The sequence below is a fragment of the Delphinapterus leucas genome, chromosome 17 (genome assembly GCF_059928025.1).
Source record: "Delphinapterus leucas isolate spDelLeu-1000000601 "Yukka" chromosome 17, BTC_Dleu_Yukka2, whole genome shotgun sequence".
Lineage (NCBI taxonomy): Eukaryota > Metazoa > Chordata > Mammalia > Artiodactyla > Monodontidae > Delphinapterus > Delphinapterus leucas.
Window position 1 is genome coordinate 43299901 of NC_143145.1, and position 22904 is coordinate 43322804.

Here is a 22904-nt window from a genome sequence, read left to right on the forward strand (position 1 = left end):
ATGGCTTTCATAGTACATCACAGAAGAGTAAATGGAGCCACTCTAATTTATGGATTCCAGTCTCACTAGGATCTGGAATGCCATCGCTTGGCAGTAGTTCCAAATCTTACTGTGGTCTTAAGCTTCCCTACCTGTAGCTTTTCCACCATTTCTGTAACAAAGAAGGCAAGTCTGTCAGATGTGAATTTCTTCATATTCCCCCTTTTTTTCCTCAACCCTTCACCCTATCCTTTTCCTTTTTTTTTTTGCGGTACACGGGCCTCTCACTGTTGTGGCCTCTCCCGTTGCGAAGCACAGGCTCTGGACGCGCAGGCTCAGCGGCCATTGCTCACAGGCCCAGCCGCTCCGCAGCATGTGGGATCTTCCCGGACCAGGGCATGGACCCGCGTCCCCTGCGTTGGCAGGTGGACTCTCAACCACTGCGCCACCAGGGAAGTCCCCTTTTCCTTTTTTAAAGCAAATGTCATTCTGATTCTCTCCAAGGTGCATTTTCCCTTTAGCGAAACTTCAACAAACAAAAGCTCTCTTTCTCCAGTCTTCCTCCCCCACAAACGAGATCCGTTAAAAAAAAAAATTACTTCAAGGTATAACTTTACTTTTTAAAAATCTTCTCAAACATTCTACTTCATTTGTCAACAAACTACAATTAGGCTTTCCCCTTCCACTGAAATTGGTCTTGCTGTCAGTCACCAAAGTTGTTTTTTTGTCTTCAGCTGACCTTGTCCTGAAATTTCTTTTCCATGCATGCCATCACGAAACTTTTCATGTGCTAGCTGCTCTATTTCTTCACATCCCTTTTTCTACTGCATATACCTGAAATATTTTTAAAGGGTTTCCCTTAGGCCACGTTACCTTTTTTGACAACTTTCTCTGACTAGAAAACTTTGGCTCCTGACTACTGAGAGTCTAAATGCCTTAGGTGACATTCAAGGCTTACAATCACCCCAACCTACCCGTTATACTTCACTTTTAGCATATATACCTGTATGCAGAACATGTAATACTACTGTGACTTTGCAGTGCTGGTTCCTCAGCCTGGAATTTCAGCGCACTTACTCATCCTTCAGGAGCCAAGTCAAATGCCATCTTTTTTCTGCTTTCCCCTGTTCTCTAGTCAGTAGCTCTTATTGTTTATACCCTCAGTACAGCTTTTATCTCACTGTTTTGTAATTACATGTCTGTTTCTACAACTAGTTTTAAGTTCCTCTAGAGCAAGAAGCCTTGTTTTATCTTTGCAGTTCCTTCCAGCTTAAGACAGTAGCGTGGTAAATGAATGATGTTAACATGAACTTAATCTGAGTGTTTTGAGAAAAAACGACCCAAACTAGGGGAGGTCTCTACACATTTCTTTAAACCTTAAAGAAGTGCAGGACACAAAAGGAATCAAGGGATGAAACTTAACGCAAGAGGTATGACTTGGTTTAAGGGCAATTCAGGCATGCTAATAATTAGGTTATTGAACAGTTTACTGAGGACCCAATTATATTTTGGTGCCAGACGTGGAACCTGGCATCCTGGTATGATATCAAAACTGGACGACTCAATCCACTGGTATTTGGAAGAAATATTTTTGTTAGAACGACATTCCTTTTTAAGCTTTTCTAGCAAAGATAAAAGTGGGAAGTGGAAGATAATTTACAACCCTTGGGGTAAAAGTCTAAACCAGTTGAATATTAGTCTCCTACTGCAAAACAACAGATTTACAGGAATATTAATTTATTGGCAATAATGCATTTTCCAATATGGTCCAAGATCTCTTCTAGGAGTGAGTCTCAAGATCTGAAATATGCTCTGAACTGCATGTACAGAGGTGATCTTTTGAAGGGGAATATGGGCCTGACAGTACTTTTTATGTGAAGAACAAATCAGGTAAGATGGTTTCTGATAACTAGATGCAAAAAATTAGCTGCTGCCTGAGTAAGTCAGAACTGCTATCTAAGAAGAACAGCAAATTATTTCTCTGTTCCTCTCTGCATATTTTCTCTACTTGTTTCCAAGAAACTTGTATTTAAAGGGTCCTTCCTCATCTTGGTAGCTGTTTGATGTAATTTTACTTCGACTTGTCCCACACAACTTTCCCCAGACTGCTCTCTTCTCCTTTCCACAATTTCTGTATGGCATTGTAGTGATAGCTTAGGCCTATAGTTCATGACATCTCAGGACCTTTGTATACCTATCTGAGCTCTCTGCCTGAAAGCTGTTGCCACGTACCCTACTTATCCCTCAAACTTCTGATTAAGAAATCATTCTTTCTCTAGACTATTTAGAATCCTCCATCACATACACTTGCAGCACACTATATTTTTTTCTTTATTTTTTCTTTGTATATTTTTTTCTTCTTCACATTATAAAACGTAAATAGTTACACAGTATATTTTTTAAATGTCTGAACTCCTTTTAAGTTTCTGCTTTTTTGACAACTTGGACCAATTCTTATAATGCAAAATCCTTGGCACTTAGAGTGGTGTCTGGCATATAGCAGGTGCTCAATAAACAGCTGATGAATGTACTTTTTATGAGGTAAGCACTGTAAGTATCTCCATTTTACAGATGAGGAAGCTGAAGCATGAAAAAGTTAACTTGCTCAATACTGCCCCATTAGAAAAAATGGGGAAGTTCATACTCAAAAACACATCTACCACACAGCCCTGAGATCTTGAATTTTTTTTAATGAATCCTACAACCTACCTAGCTAGCTGATGAAGAACAGTGGTAAGAGAAGTGGTAAAGGAAGTGGCGTGACAAAAAAGATATCTAGGACCTCTGGAATGAGAAGGAAAATCTTGGGGTCCAAAGGGCTTGAAGGAAATTTTAGTGACTTTAGTGACAAGTGTATTGGGTCAAGGGTATTAGAAAAAGGAGAATGAAAATACTTGTAAAGGAAACTTAAGTCTTGTAGGAAAAGCGAGGGATCAATTTTGAACCTGCCACTCAGTATAGTGTTGTTTCTTGTAGGAAATGGTTCATGTCACTCATCAAGAACCACGCTTCTGGCAGTATAGATAGGATAAAAACACAATGTCTATAGTCAAACTTCTGGGTTTGGCTCCCAGCTTTGTTACTTACTAGCTATGGGATCCTCTGGGAGGTTCCTTAACCTCACCATGCCTCAGTTTTCTCATCCACAGAAGTGAGGATAATAAATACTTTTATTAAAGTTGATGGTAGGGTTAAAATAATACAATGAAAATGCATAGATCAGTAGCTGGTTCAAAGTAATCACTATATAAACATTTGCTACTTTTACAAATTACAGATAAAAGCTTGATCTATTTTTTAAAAAAATAGGATATAAAAAGGAATAAAAATTTAGAAACCTTAGCTTTAGTATTTGGAGGGAATAGACACTTAAGAAGCCATCTATTAACAAACAGTAATAGAAATACGATCATGTATGCTTAACTGAGGTAAAACTGAGATCAGATTTCGGCACTGGAAAATGTATATACACATACTAAAACATGTACTTTTCTTCATTTTGGCCAAGCTATAATCTGGTTTTACTGAATTCAAGTTTCTTGGAACCAGTAGAGTAGTGGAAAGTGAAGGCCCAGGGGATCTCTTTATAGATACTTCAGTTAAAAAAAAAAATGGAATCTTCAAAATTATGAAATGACAGACACTCTCAAATTCTATCACTTATTAATACAAAATTCTGGTTATATCTTGAGAGTACGTGGCCTTTTTCACTTCTACTGTAGACAGAGTAATATCTCGAATTTTATCTATTTCAGCAAAAATACTTTGCCTTTTTTTCCCCTTTTGGAAGGTAAGCTTGTAGGACATTAACTCCACAGGTGAGCTTGTTGAAACCAGGCTTTGATATTTAATTGCTCTAATGTTAGCTGGCCAGTAAGATTTATTTGCGTTTAACTATCAGTACAAAGCAAACCTACATTTATTTCATAGCTTACTGATTAAGTCCCACAAAACTAGTTAGAAGCCAGATTCTGCTATTTACTAGCTAAGTGGCCAAGGGCAAGTTAAGTTACTTAAAACCTCTACACCTGTTTCTTTAGTTGTAAAACGAGAATGATAACAGTACCTACATCAAAGGAGTGAGTGAGAAAATGCCGGTAAAGCTTTGGGTGTTGTGGCATAAACACTCAAATGTTAGCTCAAATCAATAAATGCTATTTTTAGCACATGTAAGTGACATATCACTAGTCAAAATGATACATTATTTCATGTAATGGCTTTATTTCTATGTTTTACTAGGTATTAATCCTTGGATTAATCCTTGGAACTCTACCATGGTTAATTTGAACAGTTAAAAAATAAATAGAAATAAATAGGAAGTCATACAGGTTCAGCTATTTGGAACTGCATACAATAACATCTAAACCATGTAGTGTTCTAATTTAAGATATTTTTACCCAAACTAATGCTTTCTTTTAAACATTTCCATATCAATAGAAGAACTGAGCTTAGATGGACGTAGTCTTACCTCTAAATCTTCTTCTTCATCAATCTTTTGTATATTTTGGTAGGCAGCAGTGTAGACCTCTAAAGCTTTGCCGTGAAATAACATTTCGATAGTGATAAATTCTGAAAATATAGTCTAAAAGAACAAGGATTTGAATTTAAACAATCATATAAACTGCTTCATGAATTTAGTAAATTTATTCCTTACTATATAGTCTTGGCATTTTATGAGATACAGAGGTGTCTTGTTTTTCCACAGGGCAGATGAAGTACAAAAGATAACTGGAATAAAAGTAGTTGCAAAGACCTTCTGCAGCAAAACTTTAAAATTACACAAAATATTTCCTATCTTATTATTTACTTCCCTTTTTTAGTCGGTTCTTCTATTAGATATTTATGATTTTAAAAAAGATTTGACTAAAATGTATGTCATTATGTACTCTGTTGCTCAGTGCCTATAAGTATTAGCTAAAGCAGTTTAGTACTGAAGCTGTTTTTTTTTAGCAACTCCAACTGATGTTTAAAAGAATGTTTTTTAGGCAAGAATTCTATCCCATCATATTTATATGATACTTGTATTCTCTAACCACAAAGGGATTACTTGGTAATAATGATATTCCTACTACTGATAATAGCACCGTACATTTGCATAGAGCTTTCCAGCTTACAAATATATGACTTGTCCAGTGTTGCTCACAGCTATAATGTTAAGACTTAGATCTGATTCTTCAAAGTTATAGCTCTTGCTCATTGTACCGTGCTGTTCTCGCTGGAATCAATCATTTCCTTTAAAAATAAACTACAGGTAAACTCTATGAGCATGATGATGACAACTTACAGTAGGGAAGGTCATGAGCAAAGAGAAATGAATAAGGATGTGCATGTTGATCTAAGGAGAGGTGAGATAATCGGTGGGTAGGGAAAGTATACAAGCCAGACAAGTTTTCAATAAAATAGGATCTATCCTTTTGTTATCTTGTCCCTTATCAAAATAAAAAATCAGAGCATTAATGTAAAGAGAAGTGGGCAGAATAAGAATAGGATAGAAAATATTCAAGCATTGTCCTTTAAGGGGCAATAGAGATGAGATGGGTTAGGCTAGAAGGCAATAGTCAAATACTCATTTTCCTTCATTTCTGTTCTCCTGTGTTAACCACCCAGATAGGAGTGGTCCTGCACCTTGCAAAGTAGCCATACAGATATCCCTTAGTGTCCTGTGATTTTTTTCCCCCCTCTCCATCTCCATTCTTAAGGATTAGAAAAATATTTAAGGGAGAACTAACAGGCTTCTGATTGCTACTCAGTGGAAATAGATCTGTAGTTGAAAGTAACCCTTCTGAGCTGCCAAGCACATATGTAGGGCTAAATGCAAAGATTGGGCTCTGGGATAAATGACTTATAACTATAACTGACAATGACCTTTACTGTCACTTCATATAGGTCACAAAGTGCTCTGGTATACTGGACTGGCAACTGACTAATAAACAGCATTATGCCAAGATGCAACTTTGGATTCCACACCAAGAATCTCCAGATAGGAATACCTTAGAGGTAGAATGGCTTTTGACTAGGGTTGGTACTTCTCTTGTCAGTCTTCCTAAGATAGTTGACTAGCTAGAAAGTAAGGGGTTAAGCTTAAATCACTCAAGTAAATTGGGTATTACTCCTCTTTTTAAATAGTTCTACAAATGAACATTCTAAATCTTTAAGAGACTGGCACACTATTCAATAACTAATGAAATCCAAACATTTACAGCCTTATTACACCTAAATCTGTAGGTTTAGGCTTAATTCAAGTCTATTCCACTGTGGTAACTGAGGAATATGGAAAAAATTCAAAATAATTTAAAATATTTTTTGAATATTTGAATACAGTTATTAAATCCCTGATGCCAAAATCTCTGAATGTGATGTCATCTCTGAACTAACAATTTCTTAATAATAGCATTTTATAGGAGTTATATTCCCCTTAGCTCATAAGTAAGCCCTGAAAATATGTTGGTATGTCTGTCACTGAAGAATGATACATTATTTTGGTTTATCCATATCCTCTGATAAAAGAATCTATTACACTCTCATTTTAAAAGACAGAGCTCAACTTTGAGTCTGTTAGCATTCTGCAGTCTCAAAATTTAGTTTCACTTAGTAATAGAAAACATTTTAAGAAGTAGCTTTAATTAGTAAATGGCTATTATTTACTACTTGGAACAATGAGTGAAAAATCACTCAAGTTTTGTGATACTTTGGTTTAATCCTTTATGGTTTGACCTTTTATTTCTTGACAAAACATATACTATATATCTATTTAAGATGGGAATGGCCCTGTTAACTCTTCTGTCAAAAACAGTGATGGAGAATCAGTGGCATTGCTAAGGTAGTATTCCAGACTTGGAATTTTTGACCCAAGAACCATGAAGCCTTAAGATTATCAGAGAGGACAGTTATATCCCTGAGTATAGTAAGAAGGAAAAACTACCAGTTATACTTTTTCTTTCTAGCTATTGATAGAATTTCATAAAACATGGGAAAATGGGCAGAAAGGAGGAGGATAATAGCAAGGAAGAATCAGATGACAACTGGTATAAGAAAGAACATAAAAACATTGTGTTTTTAAAATAAAATAATTTCAGTGAGTCACCAGAAAGGTGGTGGAACTTTGAAAGATCCATTCATATTTAGAAAAAATTTTCCTCAAATAAACATAGCTTTCAATGATCTCATGTAATCTGCTAATCTGGAATGGGTCAGTATGGTCAGGGACAGAGGCATTCACACATTACTTTTTTTTCCTCATTTTCAATTTTATTTTGTGTGACTAGAAGGCCATTTGGGTACGTACTTAATTTTTATTGGTGGGGGTGGTGGGGGAGCTAATATGAAATTCTCTACCCATCGGCAAGTATTCTGCAAAGTAGGTAGCCTAGTAGTTTAAAATAGGGGCTCTGGATTAAGATAAACCTGGGTTCAAATCAAGACGGAAACAAATCAGCTGTGTAATATTAAACAGTTTGTTCTTTTTTCCTTAATTTCAACATCTTAGGTTTTGCCTTAAGGATTAAATGTAATCCAAGAAAAGGTACAGTATGGTAACTGGCTTAGAGTAAGTGCTCAGCACAAGTTTGCTGTTTTTATTGTCCAAGGAGTAAACCAGCTAAATTAGAAAATGTTCCTTATCATAACATTAAAGCCTCCATCTGGTTTAATTAGAAAGCAGGATATTTAACAAAAAAGTCATAAAAGGTCTTGTTAATAATTTTGGCAAATGGGAAATGACAGCTCTCCAGAGTAGAGGCTATTTAATAAATGATGTCAGGAGAACTTTCTATCCATTTGAAAATAATAAAGTTAGACATCTACCTCATACCATAAGCAGAATACAACTGCATAAAATGAAATATTTAAAATATTAAAAAATCATACAAACACTGGAAGAAAATATAAGCAAATAATTATATAATCTTGGGGATGAAAACTCCTTTCTAAGCATGACACCAAGGCAGAAATCAAAAAGGAGAAGATCAATAGATCTGGCAGCAAGAATAAGACTTTAAGGTGGTAAAAACATACCATAAGCAGCAAAATGGGAAAATATATTTGCAACAGATCTTCTCTTTAATATAATGGGTTAATATTCTCAATATAAAGAATATTTACAAATTAATAAGAAAAATGCCAACACTCAATAAAAATATAGGCTAAGGTCAAATGTGAGTAATTTACTAAAGAAAAATGTGTCATTAAATATATGAAAAAATACTCTGCCTCAACAGTAGTAACTGTAGCAAATTAAGATGATACTGATTTTTCACCTATTAGATTATTTTATTATTAAAAATACTACTACTCGTCATTGTTACATTGGTGTGCTCACGTAAGGTTCTGCAGAAATGTTAACTAGTTAAAGCTTTGTGGACAGAAGTTAAAAACAGCTATCCAAATTGAAAGTGTGTATGCTCTTTGAATGAGAATGCCACTTCTAGTAATTTATCCCAAGAGAATAACTGGACCAGAAAAAAGGCTGATGTTTAATGATGCAACGAGATCTATAATTGCAAAAATAATCTAGATGTCCATCGATGAGGGCTGGTTAAATAAACTGATATATCCATATAGCAAAATGCTATATGAGGGTGCCATTACGGACAATATGGATCTTTGTTTCCTCAGCACAAATATATCCATGATATATTAAATTTTAAAAAGATGCTACATATAGTGTGGCCCCATTTAAATAAAACTGTATAGTGGTAATAATATTACCTTTCTCATAGGATACTGTGAGGAGGAAATGAGTTAATCCATATAAAATGCTTAGAATGTGTGACATAGTTAATGTCTAAGAAATATTTGTTGTTATTATTCTTATTAGTATATTTCTTGAGTATATTTCATAGAAAGAAAGTCTGGAAGGATAGAAACCAAAACGGCTTATTTCTGAGCAGTGGAATTATTACATTTTTCTCAATAATTTTATGAAAAAAAGTCATGGTGATTTCATATTTATTTATAAGAAAAATAAAGTTACTAAAAATTAAGTTTTGAAGCTATTTCTGGCTCACGTCAGCGACTTTACCAATACTGAATTCCTGTCCCTATCTGTTCCAGGAGTGACCCCTGGTCAAGATCGTTTTCATAGGTCAGAAATTCCCTTGACACCATATAACTGATGACTTTTTCCATTACATGGGAAACAAATAGGATTGTGAGTTTTCTTCCACATTCTATACAACTAAGTTCATACCAGCTTTTCCCAGAAAGACAGATTCTTTGCAAGGTTCCTATCAAAAGTCTTTTCCTAAAAATTGTGCTACCTTACTAATTAATACTGCTGCTAAAATTCAGATGGACTTGTCAATTAAACCCCACCTCAAACACAGTTAATACAGTTATGAGCAGTGCTCACTACTGCCAATCATTTCTACCCCCAGGGAGGTTAAAGAAAGACCCAGAAGCTCTGCCTCCATCTGAAGCAGTAGCCTGATAACAGGTACAATAAGAATGTTCTTAAAAAAAAAAATGTTTTGTGTCTGATTCTCCCAAAACATGAGCGGGATCAACAGTTTTGACTTTTCCAAGAATTTATCTCACAAACAGAGGTGTTTGTCAGTGGTAAAATCAACATGGCAATATCTGAATATTGTTTTTGTTAGAAATAAGGGGGTGGTAAAGTAACCCTTCTGACTGATTTTCGAGGCTTTTGGGTACAGGATCTGTGCATCCCTCTTTATCATAAAACATCTCAAATGAGGCCTAACTTGGAAAAGGAACAATTTGACAGTAAGGAGGAAAGACATACAGAACAGAGATTCATAACCTTAACAGACCCTGGTATTAATCTCTGGAACTCATATTTCTGGGAGTTTGCTAGAGTCATGGGGGCCTGTATTAAAAGTGTACACTTTCACAGATGACATGATCTTGTACGTAGAAAATCTTGAGGAATCTGCAAAAAACTATCAGACCTAATAAATGAGTTTTGCAAGGTTGCAAGATATAAGATCAATGCACAAAAATCAACGGTATTTCTGTGCACTTGCAATGAACAACTGGAATGAAATCAAGTAAACAATTCCATTTACAGTAGCATCAATAATCATAAAATACTTTGGAAAGAGTTAAAGAAAAGCACAAAACCTACACTTTGAAACTTATAAACATTGTTAAAAGAAATTAAGGATGATTTAAATAAATGGAAAACCAGCCCATGTTCATGGATTGGAAGAATTAATCTTAAGATGGCAGTACTCCTCAAATTGACCTACAGATTTGATGCAATCCCTGTCAGCATCCCAGCTGACTTGTAGAAACTGACAAGCTGATTCTAAAATTCATACCAAATTACAACAGATCCAGAATAGCAAAAACAATCTTAAAAAGGAACAAAATAGAACTCACACACCCTGATTTTAAAAGTTACTACAAAGCACTGTTAATTAATCAGGACAGTGTGGTACTGGCATAAGGATAGACATAGATCAATAAGAATGGGAGTTCAGAAACAAAACCACATCAACTGATTTTCAACAAAAGTGCCTAGACTTCAATGAGAAAAGAACAGTCTCTTCAATAAATGGTGCTGGAACAACTGGATAGTCAGTCACTTGCAAAAGAATGGGGTTTAACACCTTCAGCTCACATGATACACGAAAATTAAATGCATAAAAGACTTAACAATGAAAACTATAAAAGTGTTAGAAGAAAACATAGGGATAAATATTTATAATCTCAGATTTGGCAATGGATCCTTAGATATGACACTAAAAGCACAAGCAACAAAAGAAAAAGATAAATTGGACTTCATCAAAATTAAAAAGCTTTGTGCTTCAAGGGACACCATCAAGATAGTGAAAAGAACTCACAGAATGGAAGAAAATAACTGCAAAACATATCTGATAAGGGATCTGTATCCAGAATATATAAAGAACTCTTAAAATGCAATAAAAAACGATAACCCAATTAAAAGATCTGAATAGACACTTTTTTCAAAAAAGATATACAAATGGCCATAAGCATCAGCAGGAAAATGCAAATCAAAACCACAATAAGGTACCACTCTACATCCACTAGGACGGCTATAATGAAAAAGTCTGATGAACAACAAGTATTGGTGAGGATGCAGAGAAACTGGAACCCTCATATACTACTGGTGGGGAAATACAATGGCACAGCCACTTTGGAAAACAGTCCGGCAGTTTCTCACATAATTAAAGACAGAGTTACCATATGAACCAGCAATTCAACAGGTTATATGGTTGAACTGAAATGAAATGTCCAAGAGAAATGAAAATATGTCTATACAAAAACTTGTCCATGAATGTTTATATCATTAATCATAATAGCCAAAAGGTAGAAACAATCCGAAAGTCCATCAACTGATGAAAAGATAAACATAATGTGCTTAATATCCATACAATGGAATATTATTCCACCATAAAAAGGAATGAGATACTGATACATACTACACTATGGCTAAACCCTGAAAGCATGCTAAGTGAAAGAAGCCAGTTACAAAAGCCATGTATTTTATGATTCCATTCATATGAAATGTATGTTCAGAATAGCCAAATCCAAAGAGACGTGAGATTAGTGATGGTTGCTTAGGCTGGGGGTGAGGGCTGGGGGAGCAGGAAGGTAAAAGTTAAAGTGTACTAGGCCTCACTTTGAGATGATAAAAATGTTCTAAAATTGAGTGATGATGGTTGTACATATCTGAACACACTAAAAACCACTGAGCTGTACATTTTAAATAGGAGAATTGTATGGTATATGAATTCTCTCTCCATTTTTAAAAAAGTAGGTTTTTCCTGTCTTCTTTTTTTGTGACCACCACAAGACTTCCCTCTTCCAGGGTCATGATATAGCAGGCCAAGAGAGAAGCTTGGAAGCCCTTTTCTTCTCTGTGCACCATCCACTGTGCAGTCCCTTACTCCATGTCCTACTGCTTCAGGAAATCCCAGGTCGTAGGAATTGTAATTGGGAATTCTGCACTCACTGTCTCTGCCCGTTTTGTAATTGGTGATGCTCATGGGATTAAAAACACCTGTAGAGTTGGCCAGCATGCAGATGGAACACTGAAGTGAGCCTAAAGATCAGAGACACAGATTGCCATGTGTAAAAGAGAAGTTTTTAGGCATGAAGAACAGTGGTAAAGTGAGGAATCAGGCTCCCAAGTCACTAAAGAAGCCCTTACTTAGGTGGCAATGAATCAGACATACCTCACAAGTGTCCAATCTCATTTTTCAGATTAAAGCCAATTATTTTAATCTTCCTTCCCTTCTCCCTCAATTTGAGAGAGGATGTCAGCAGTTGTAAAATGTAATGCCCTGCCCACACTCTTCTATGTCGGTAAAAGGGTTTGTCTCAGGGCAGCTCCTGAGGTGCTCTTCCTGAGTAGCAATCTACACAGCAGGGTGCAGAGTGAATTGAAAGGCTTACATTTTTTAAAAAATTTTTTTAATCTTCAGGACCAAAGTAGAGACGTTTGAGCCTGGCTATCAGAAAAATCAAAGTTCTGAAATCCTATGAAACTATGATAGGAAATTAAAAAAAAATAAAAGGGCAAATGAATGTTGTTTCATGGATTGTAGAGAGAAATGATACAATTAAGTGGCAGATAATGCCTATTTTATTGATAAGAACGTAACTTTTGAAGGCAGGATATTTTCTTTGTTAATAAGTTATTAAAATGACAAAAAATACTTTTCTTTAAAAGCTGTTCCAGGAAAATTTGCAGTGAGCCAAAAGGCATCCTTAGATGACTTGTTTTAAAGGCCATAAACGTGATCATAAGTAATCCTCCAAATCTTTCCAAGATGCCTATGAGAAAGTCACTGAAGACCTTCTCAAGTCCATGATCCTGAATATCTACTGATGTGTTATAATAAGTCAATTCTTGTGATACCATACCATGGTGGATGCAAGTTTATGTGGTTAGCTACTCTTAATTATTTGATAATATGTACGTATTAGAAACCTATAAGCTATAAAAATTAGTGATAGTGTATCATAATGGAAAGCACAGATTTTTAAAATACATTAATTGGTTTATAGTTCAGACTTTTGGCTATGATACTTCAGAAAGGTTACTTTATATCTCTGCTTAATTTTTTTTTTTTTACATAATATATGATAACACCACCTCACTTTCATGGGGTTGCTGTAAAGATTAAAAGATAATTTATGTAAAGTGCCTGGAGCCGTACCTGATACATAAAAACATAATAAATGTCATTTTTCTGTGATTAACACTATTTGTAATAACATTTGGATATCTGGCCTTTGGTTGGGAATGGAGCCCCTTTAAATACCATTGTTTCCATAAGAAAATAATATTTGATATGTTTCTGTTTACATCTTTTTCACACAGACTATTTATGGACTCAAAAAATCAGTAATTTAAATTTGTCATAAATTTAAATAAAAAATAAGGTTAGAAAACATATTTTGAACCTTAACAGTTACTTTGTTACCTTTATATCCTTTATTTTCTGCTTTTCAAAGCTGTCAATAGTCTCCTCCAGATGGCGAGTTGTTCGAGCAGCATCCATTGTGGCCCTTTGTAATTCAGTTTCTGCCTACAAAAGTGTCCCCGCCAAAGTACAGGAAAAACTCAAGTCAGAATCCATTTGACTGAGTCTTTTTGTAAACGCTACCACTGCGGTACTGGCTTTTTGCCATAACAGCGTCAATCATTCAAAATATATTTTACCACATAAAGTAAAACGATCTATACGATAAGCACATGCAGAATAAAGAACTTTAAATCTTTCAGGTGACATGATTCATGATCTCAAACAAAAGAAAACAAAAATTCCTTCCCTTTCTGCATACAAAATCATTTTATTTCTATATCACCCTTGGATGATTTACTGTAAAACAATTTTCTATATTTTCTACTGCTTTCACATATTTCACTGTCTCTGCCATTTATCATACTCTTTTCTCCTCACTATCTCTCTCCCCTTTAACCCTTTCTCCCCCCAAATACTTAAGTATTTTCAATCTTCTAGTTCTCCAAATGCATGAAATGTTTCTACTTCTGTAATATCCTAATCAGGTAGAGTAGAATATACACTACAAATATTTATTTCAGCATGGATTTTCTATTTGTATATTCTTCTTATAAGCTAACAATACTACACTATTACTTAGTTAATGCTTATTACAAAAAATATATACCAGCAACTAATAAATTAGATGGAAAATCTAATACTTTCCTTCAAAGTACTCATACTATCTAGATCCATGTTGTACAATCAATACGGTGGCCACTAGCAACATGTAGCTATTTACATTTAAATTAATTAAAATCAAATGTAAATTAAAAAACTGGTTACTCTAGTTGCCATTTCAAGAGCTCAATAGTCATATATATAGCTAGTGGCTACAGTGCTGTAAAGTGCAGAACATTTCCAATCTAATCATGTATTTCTCTTTAAAAAAATCATCTCTTTAAGGACAACAGTTTGCCCCAAAATATTTAAAATTTTTTGTTAAACAATAACATATTTTTAAAAACATGGCCCAATTTTCTGATTAAACTCTTTCTAATAATGTTGTTTCCTATGTTAGTATTATGTTTACTCAAAAGTATCACATATCATCATCTTAATATTTACTCCATAGGAAAAATTTGCAGTTGTGAATCAAAGTTTTGTGAAACATAATATTATGACATTTAAGCCTTTGCTTTCTTTTTCAAGAAAATGTATAAATTGAAATAAGTAAAAAGGTTTACTATAGGGGTCCATCTCTTCACACATCACTTTATTACCCACCTGTGACTGAAATTTTTCATAAAGGAAAAAAATACATTTCAAGTAGAACAATTTCTTCCAATAAATTAAAATCATATGCTATTATAGAATTATATCTTCTTGCAATTAGATTATACATTAATCATAACTTTATACTGATTATATACTCTTACAACTAGGTTAATTCAGATATACAATTTCAAGAAACTAAGCATTTAAAACTTATTTATATATATCTCTGTGTGTGTACATTTGCTATATAGGGTATAAAGTTTTCTTTAAATCCATGCAAGCTTTTATGCTTTTAATCATAACCAGTAATCAAAAACAATTCTCTTTATTACTGATTTTCAGAATTTTAAAAATATAACTATCACAGGATTTATTATGAAAAAATTTCTAACAGTTATGATGCATGTTAACCTTTTACTAATGAGAATATTCAAGCAGACTATTTTTCTAATACTGTTCAGTACATGTGACTTGTGAAATTCTTTACCGTGACTACTTACTTTTGACTTAACGTCTTTTCCCTCCCCGTTTACTGACAGTTTCATTTTAAAATCTGGAAGGGTAGGTAGAGTTGGCTAAATTAGCAAAGAGCAGGGAAGCAGAAGCCACAGCTGGGACATGGGTATCTTAACCTTCTACCACACTCCAGCAACTACGATTCATTTCTTAGTCTCAAATCCTTTTACTCGGGCATAGCCACGTGCCCAAATTCACACAGCTATTTTTAGCAAAGTGGATACAGATTTGTTTCTTCCTTTTGTTGAAAATTCTTCAAAATCCTATAACATACCAATTTGGGTAGGAGATACTTTTGATTAAAATACTGTGATACAACTTTATGAATAAGGATATCAGTATATTTAATGAAATTAGTCATGAGTGCAAAATGGCTTATAAAAGAGTGAGCCAGATTGGTGTTTTTCTAACTGTTGCAAGAAGCTTTTTCAGAAGCCACCAGGGGCCTTAGGGGGTCCAGGCAGAACACTGGGATTCTTCTTTACCCCATCCTCTTATACCAGAACTACTCTTTTATTTTATATACTAAACTTTAATGTACTTCTTTTGAAGATCAGATGAATTTTAAGGGTCTATCCTGGTAAATATTCTATGATGCTATGACAGAATATCTTTATATTTATAGTGAATGCATTTATATGTAGACTGTCCTTTATTTTCTGGTTTCAGGTTGTCAAAATCCACTGGAGTCCTACACCTTTCCCACTGAGTGTGGCAATTCATCTACAGCCATAATCTATTCAGTTGCTGCTTTATCTCCCCCTGTGTGAACTCCTGACCTGCTCTGTCTATGGTATAAGACAGCCTCCTCCACAGCAGTGTTTACAGCAAAGTACCAAAGTCAGAGGCGTCTGTCTTAGGAAGACATTTATTTCCACATCGAGTGTCCATAGCAATACCCCTGAATCAATCTTACCACCTCCTCAAGATTCCAGATGTGACATTTTTTCTGCCCTTATGTACTCTCCCCTCCTCCAAACAAAGCAGCAAAATTTTGACCTCTGGCTTGATTCTTAAAAACTGGTGATATTCCCTAGTCTCTGCCTTAGTCCATAGTTGTCAGTCAGATTTTCCAGCATTCTGTAGTTTGTCTGACTTGCTTGAAACCCAGACTCTATAATCTCCAGTTTGTAGATACCAGACATGTGGCTGCCCATTTTTATTACAAGGTTGGGCGTATCTATATTTGGTCCAAAGGAAGGAGGACCAGGCTGTTGGTGCAGCCCAAAATCACTAATCAAGGGATTCCCCTCAGAAATGGAGGTGTTCTGGAACCTCAAATGTCCCCAAAGAGTCAATCCTCATGTGGTTTCTGGCAAAGGTGGGCTGTAAAAAACCTTAAGGAAGTAGGGAGGAGACACAAGGAATGGGAAAAAGAGGCAGTGGGATAAGTTAGTACTTTATATACAACTGCACCTATCCCAGTTGCTGGCAATTAGCCAGATGCTATTTTCTTTATTTAGTTAATTTATTTATCTAACTATTTATCTATTTATGGCTGCATTGGGTCTTCGTTGCTGCATGTGGGCTTTCTCTAGTTACAGTGAGCAAGGGCTACTCTTCCTTGTGGTGCACCGGCTTCTCATTGCAGTGGCTTCTCTTGTTGCAGAACATGGGCTCTAGGTGCGCGGGCTTCAGTAGTTGTGGCTCATGGGCTCTATAGCGCAGGCTCAGTAGTTGTGGTGCACGGGCTTAGTTGCTCCGCAGCATGTGGGATCTTCCCTCACCAGGGATCGAACCCGTGTCCCATGCACTGGCAGGCGGATTCTTAACCACTGCATCACCAGGGAAGTCCCTGTTTAGTTTTGAACAAGGCACATTCTAGTTTAACAAATAATCATTCTGAACAGAAGAACCTTGTTACAGTAGACACTCCTATTTAGATCTGTGTCCAGCTGTGGACCTCAATTATACTCTTGAATCTCCTGAGGGTCTTTGGCTGGAAGTCATAATTGTGGTTTCACATAGCTGTTGTTTTTTAAGATGAAGGGAATTTTACCAGGAAAAAAATTATTGTTCCTTCCTTTTCTCAAATGCAGGGCTGAGAAGGCACTGATATATTAGGATTAATGATAGGTCTTTAACTTTATAATTAATATTTAGTCATCATTTATGTAAAAAATCTTAGAATTTTGTATTTATTCTTTATAAAAACATCTACACTTATGAGTGTTTTATATTTTGAATATCTTGTGGAAAACAACATAAGACTGAATTAAGTTGTGTATTCTCTTTAAAATTAGCTAATTTCCATAGTGAGAATTTGTAAATGCATGTGTTTCTTTTCAAACTTTACATTCATATTCTTTGCACATTTAAAGTAGAAATACATCATTTCCATATATACTTACTTCTGTACTGCATACCTTACAAAATATCTTTTTAAAGACCCAAATTCAAAGGATACAATAACATGTCGATCAGATGGGTTTCTCTGACGTGTTCTTTCTAACTGAGTTAACTGTTTAGCTTCTCGATTCCTTGCTGTTAATGTTGCTTTGAGGTCATCCTGCAAACAGGCATTTTTCTTTTTGTTAATAAAAATCTCTTATTTAAGTAGTAAAATATACACTTCTCTGTTTTAAGAAGGGAAGAACACTCCCTATTTGATCCAGGCATCATTACCACAGGAATTATTACTACTGCATAATCAGTGTGTGTCTTTTTGTGTGAGACTGTGTGCATGTGTGTAGTTTAATATCCTCTCAAATAATGACACAATTTCAATGCAAAACTATATATATATTTATATATATGTATATACACACACATAAAATTTTGATTGTGGTGGTAGTTACAGATGTATACACATTTATTAAAACTCAGTGTACATTTAAAACAGGAGCATTTTACTGCATGTAAATTATACCTCAATAAAGTTGATTTAAAAAATAGAACTTTGGGAATGTAATGTATACCCTGGTGACTAGAATTAATAATACTGTACTGCATTTTGAAAGTTGCTAGGAGACTAGATCTTAAAAGTTCTCATCACAAGAAAAAAAAATTTGTAACTATGTATCATGACAGATGTTAACTAGACTTATTGTGACTATTTCATAATATATACAAACATCAAATCGTTACGTTGTACACTTGAAACTAATATATGTCAATTATACCTCAAAAAAATTAAGAAAAAAAAACTTTGTCACATTCATTTTTAGTTTACATGTTATCGCCTGCTTTAAAACAAAAATATAAACAAATTCATTTAGTAAAATAATTTCTGTCCATATGTTCTTCATGAATATAAATATTAAATATTTTAAAGTTTCCATAATAAACAAAACTGCCTTTATGATGCTACAGTAGTATATAAAAATACTTCCTTATTCTCAAAGTTCTAAGAATACTTCAGAGTATGTAAAAAGAATCACTAAACACTACTCTGTACCTTTTATTAAAAGGACAGTTATTGGAAACCTCATATGTTTTGCCAGAATACCTAATAATAGTAGAAAAAAATGAATTTACTTACTCGTTTCATTTTTACAATGGTTCCATAAGCTTTCAAAGGTTCAACTACTTTGGCTTCAAGTCTTTCAACCTATTGAAAATTATTATAAAATATAACTGAAAAGAAACATAGACATATCAAAATGTAAATTCTGAAATAAAACCTGTGCTGTCAAACCTGAACATAATTACTACACCGATTAATATTTGAAATTTTTAAAATTAAAATGTCAGTTACCTTTATAAATAAAAGAATAACCACCAGAAATTGATAAGACTCAGAACCTAAACTCAAATACATTAAAAACTGTTAAGCTGTGCAGTAGCAATAAAAGCTTTTGGTAAGTTTTAAGACACCTCAAATTTTATTGCAGCTACCACTTTCAGTGTGTTTAATACTTGGATGGATACTTTACATACATTATATCCGAAATGTAAAAGCCCAACCTTCCAGATAAGAAAATCAAAGCTGAAAAATATAGCATATTGGAAACATTTAAAACAACACAATCCTCAAAAGCAAAAAAGCCTACAGACCACTTAGAGAACAAGATAAATAGTGTTTCTGAGCTGTTATACTGTATGGTGGATCTCTCTTTTATTTAGAATTAAACCGTTTTTCTTAAACATTACAATATTTATCAGATTTTGAGTAATTTCTCCTTTTACTAATAGCACTAGTGGAAGGCACTAAAGAAACAGATTTTTTTTTTAAGGCAAGTATGTAATTATAGCATAAGAAAAATAACTCCTGGACATTAAAATTTTCTTTTTCAGGATAGCTAATACAAGATGACATGTATTTAATTGTTTAAAATGAACATGTATTACTTTTGTAGCAGGAAAAAGGCTTTTTTTTTGATGATACAGGTTTATATAATCAGTGAGTGTATATCACTTCATATTCATTTTTGTTTAGTTTCTATAAACAGAATGTATATGAATGTTTCATTTTAAAAAATTTTAGGAAAATGGAAAAGATCAAGTTCTCATTGAGCATTTAAATATTAGGAATCCTAAAATCAAATCCATGAATACTCAGGATTATTTATTCCATTTCAAATAATCCATACACTGATTATTCAGTGTAAAGATTAGCCAAGTCTTTTTTTCTGTTCTCCTTTTTGTAGCCTACCTTTTGTTCATTGTTCTTTAGCACCTCCACCATTTGGTAAGCAAGTGAAATAAAAAAAACAAATGTAAATCAATTCAGTTTGCTATTTGATAAATAGCATAAACGTTTTCTAGAAAGGGGCACTGAAATTATTGGCTAACGTAGGGTTCTAGTATTATCTGTGAGTATAAACTACTTTTGAAACATTAAGTTCCCAGTTACACATAACTGAGAGTTGCTTATTACAGAATAAATATCATATGACAAGAACGAAACATTTTCCCCCAAAGTAGCCCCAAAAGTAATTACTACTCAAATTTCTGTATGATTAGCAGTTATAGGTTCAAAGATCATTATCTTCTTTTTGATTCTGAGGTTTTTTTGATAATTGAAATTTCTGTTTTAGGCTTTTAAAAAGGAAGAAAAGCACTGATGAGAAAAGTACAAAAGAAGCAATGCAGCTCTAATTGGGCAACTTCTGACAAGTTAAAAGTTAAAATTTCTGACCTGTATCTTGAATCCTGAAGTAAATATAAGTGAAAGTACTGATGAGGTATTAAAGTAAATGGGCTTTAACAATTTAAACAATTACAACACCACCTTCTTCCCTCCCCCACCCCAAAGCAAAAAAAACCCACAAAAAAACAAAAAACTCCACAAAATTTCACTACTGGTTTGTATGCATAATACCATGGTGACTAGAATTAATAATACTGTACTCCCCCTCTGCCCCCGCCTCCCCCCCGCCTTTCAATGAAACATTGGTCAACTTTCCAGAGCATGGAAGCAGCAACAAAAATCTTTTGTTCATTTACTACTTATTCACTCACATTACCACTTCCAACATCTTCCATCTCCATATATACTTTAAAATATACCTACCTGCACACAAGACACAAATCATGCTCCTTTTCTTGCCCTGGGGTACTACGTTTACTACGCCCTGCAAATAGCCACCCCATGGCCAAAAGTTGGCAAGTAAGGTGGGGAAATTCAGTACTTCAAGACACCCTAGAGTTTAGTTTCAAAACGGTAAAATCACAGGAAGCGTCCCTTTAATAGACTTACACAATGTTACCGACATGAAAAGGTACGTTTATCATCAAGAGTGTGTTCGCCACTGCAGTTACGTAGATTACAAGTCTTCAGGGCTCCTCGGTCCACTACGTCAGGGCTCATTCATAACATGACGGTGTGACTTCACTCCATACCTCTGCTTGTCGATAATCCTGAAGTTTGGCAAACTCATCAGCAAAGGTTTTCAGGCCCTGCTTTAACTTCGGGGTCTCTGTAGAGGCATACACGTTGATTTCATTCACCAGGAGGTCTGCTTTGTCTCGCAGTCTGGCAGTTTTCCGCACATAAGCAGCAAAGATTTGGCACAGCTCTCCAAAGTGCTTCTCCACATTTGTGACAGCATCTTGCAGTTGTCTGGTTTGAGCATCCCTAGAGAAAAAGGTGACACAAAAAGCAAATCATTCTCATTTGAGATGAGATGGCTTCATCTTCACGTTAATTTGATTATGCCAATACTCCCGGGGTATTCTGCAGCTTCGACGGCGCAAACCTTCAAAGATCCCACCATCTCCCAAGGCCGATCCTCCTCCTCTAGGTCCCCATTCGGGGCCTGGCCTCCACATCCCACAGTGCAGGCGCACGAAGAGGCCTGGCTCCGGTCGGCGGCGCCACTGCGGGGTGGCGGCTCCCGGGGCAGCTCCGCGCCATAATGCCCGGGCGCCCGGCTGCCACCCGGCGTCTGCACCGCCCGCGGCAGTGCGGGGGCTGGCGCCTGGGGAGCGTGAGGGCCGGCCACCGGGGCTCGTCGCAGCCCAGGGAGGTAGGCCCCAGAGCGCGGCGGCTACTGTCCAGCCCCCGGCCCCGCGCCGCAGCTCGGCGCGGAGGCCCACGGAGGAAGGCTCCACACTCCCCAACCCGAGCCCTCGCGTGTGGCGGCCCTGGGCAGCTGCGGCCCCGGGGCTGTTACCGGTTTTCCAAGCTGCGCCTCAACATCTTGCCTCGCGCACGGTCGGAGACCCGGGGCTGGGGCCCAAAGACAGGGGTTCCGAAACGCCCGGGCGTGCGCGGGGTCGCGAGAGCCCGAGAGCCCGCCCCACGCGCCGCCGCGGCGGCCCCGGCGTTTCCACGGCAACGCGGCGCGCGCCCGCGCGGTCGGCGCCGGCTTCCCGGAGCGCGGAAGCGAGAGAGGTGCATCGGAGTGCACCCGCGCTCACAGGCCGGCGCGTCCACCTGCGCGCTCCTGCCCGCGCGAGCGTCTGGAACGCGGTGGAAGGCTGGGGGCTGCCGGACCTCTCCGCGTCCTGCGGCAACGCGCCACCAAACTCCCGCCTCCGTCCCTACATGCTGGACTGTGAGCAAAACAGGAGAAAAGCGGGTCAAACGGTAACGAGCAGGGAGGGAAAGCTGGAGGCCAGTGGGGCCAGTCTCTGCTTATGCGACGCTGAGTCTTAGAAACTGCTCATCTTGTCCACTTCTCTGTGTTGAAGCCGAACTTGTGGGCTCTTTCCGCCTTATTCATTTATTCAGCTTTTCACTTATTCAGCAAATATTTACCGAGTTCCCATTTTGTGGAAAAAATAATGTTCGACACTGGGAATAATACAAAGATAAGAATCTCCTCCCCGCCCGTAACCTTCCCGGCCCTGAAGGGCCTTAGAGTTTGATGAGGAGACACTTAAACCTTTGCGATATAACCCGAGATAAGTAACAAACGAAACCCCCTATCCTTGGCCTTCGCTTCTGCTGCTCTTCCAAGTAAACACCATCAGGACTAAATCTAGGCTTTATTTTTTTCAAGAACCCTCCCGTCACAACTTGCACCCTTCCCTCTTCCAGACAGCGTTAGGGCCCCCTTCCAAAGTCGTGTATTCTGTTGATTTTGTACTGTGTCCCGTAGTCTAGACTTTTGAGCTCTTGGAGGCAGAGGCAATGTAATCTTGGCCTTGTATTCCTCAGCACTTGGTGCTGATAAAAGTTTGTTTTGGACAAACGGATGTCCCCAGTCCTATGTTACCTCTCTTACAGAACTTTTATTCCCTCATGTTACAGTGTATGCCTCTCTTCTCCCCTTGCATTCATTCAGGAAGTTATCCATTGACTGCCTG

General features: G+C 36.5%; 1 protein-coding gene across 1 annotated transcript in view; it reads right to left on the reverse strand.

The window, feature by feature from the left end:
* The window catches only part of CIBAR1 (CBY1 interacting BAR domain containing 1), a 25524-nt gene extending 3560 nt beyond the window's left edge, over positions 1–21964 (reverse strand). The window contains exons 1-7 of the mRNA XM_022584804.3: positions 21767–21964; positions 20994–21228; positions 18691–18759; positions 17617–17718; positions 14703–14708; positions 13395–13499; positions 4448–4561 (exon numbers count right to left, since the gene is read on the reverse strand). Of these exons, the coding sequence (XP_022440512.1) occupies positions 4448–4561; positions 13395–13499; positions 14703–14708; positions 17617–17718; positions 18691–18759; positions 20994–21228; positions 21767–21792 (657 nt within the window). The 5' untranslated portion in view covers positions 21793–21964. The remainder of the gene's footprint in view (positions 1–4447; positions 4562–13394; positions 13500–14702; positions 14709–17616; positions 17719–18690; positions 18760–20993; positions 21229–21766) is intronic.
* Between the last annotated feature and the right edge of the window lie 940 nt (positions 21965–22904).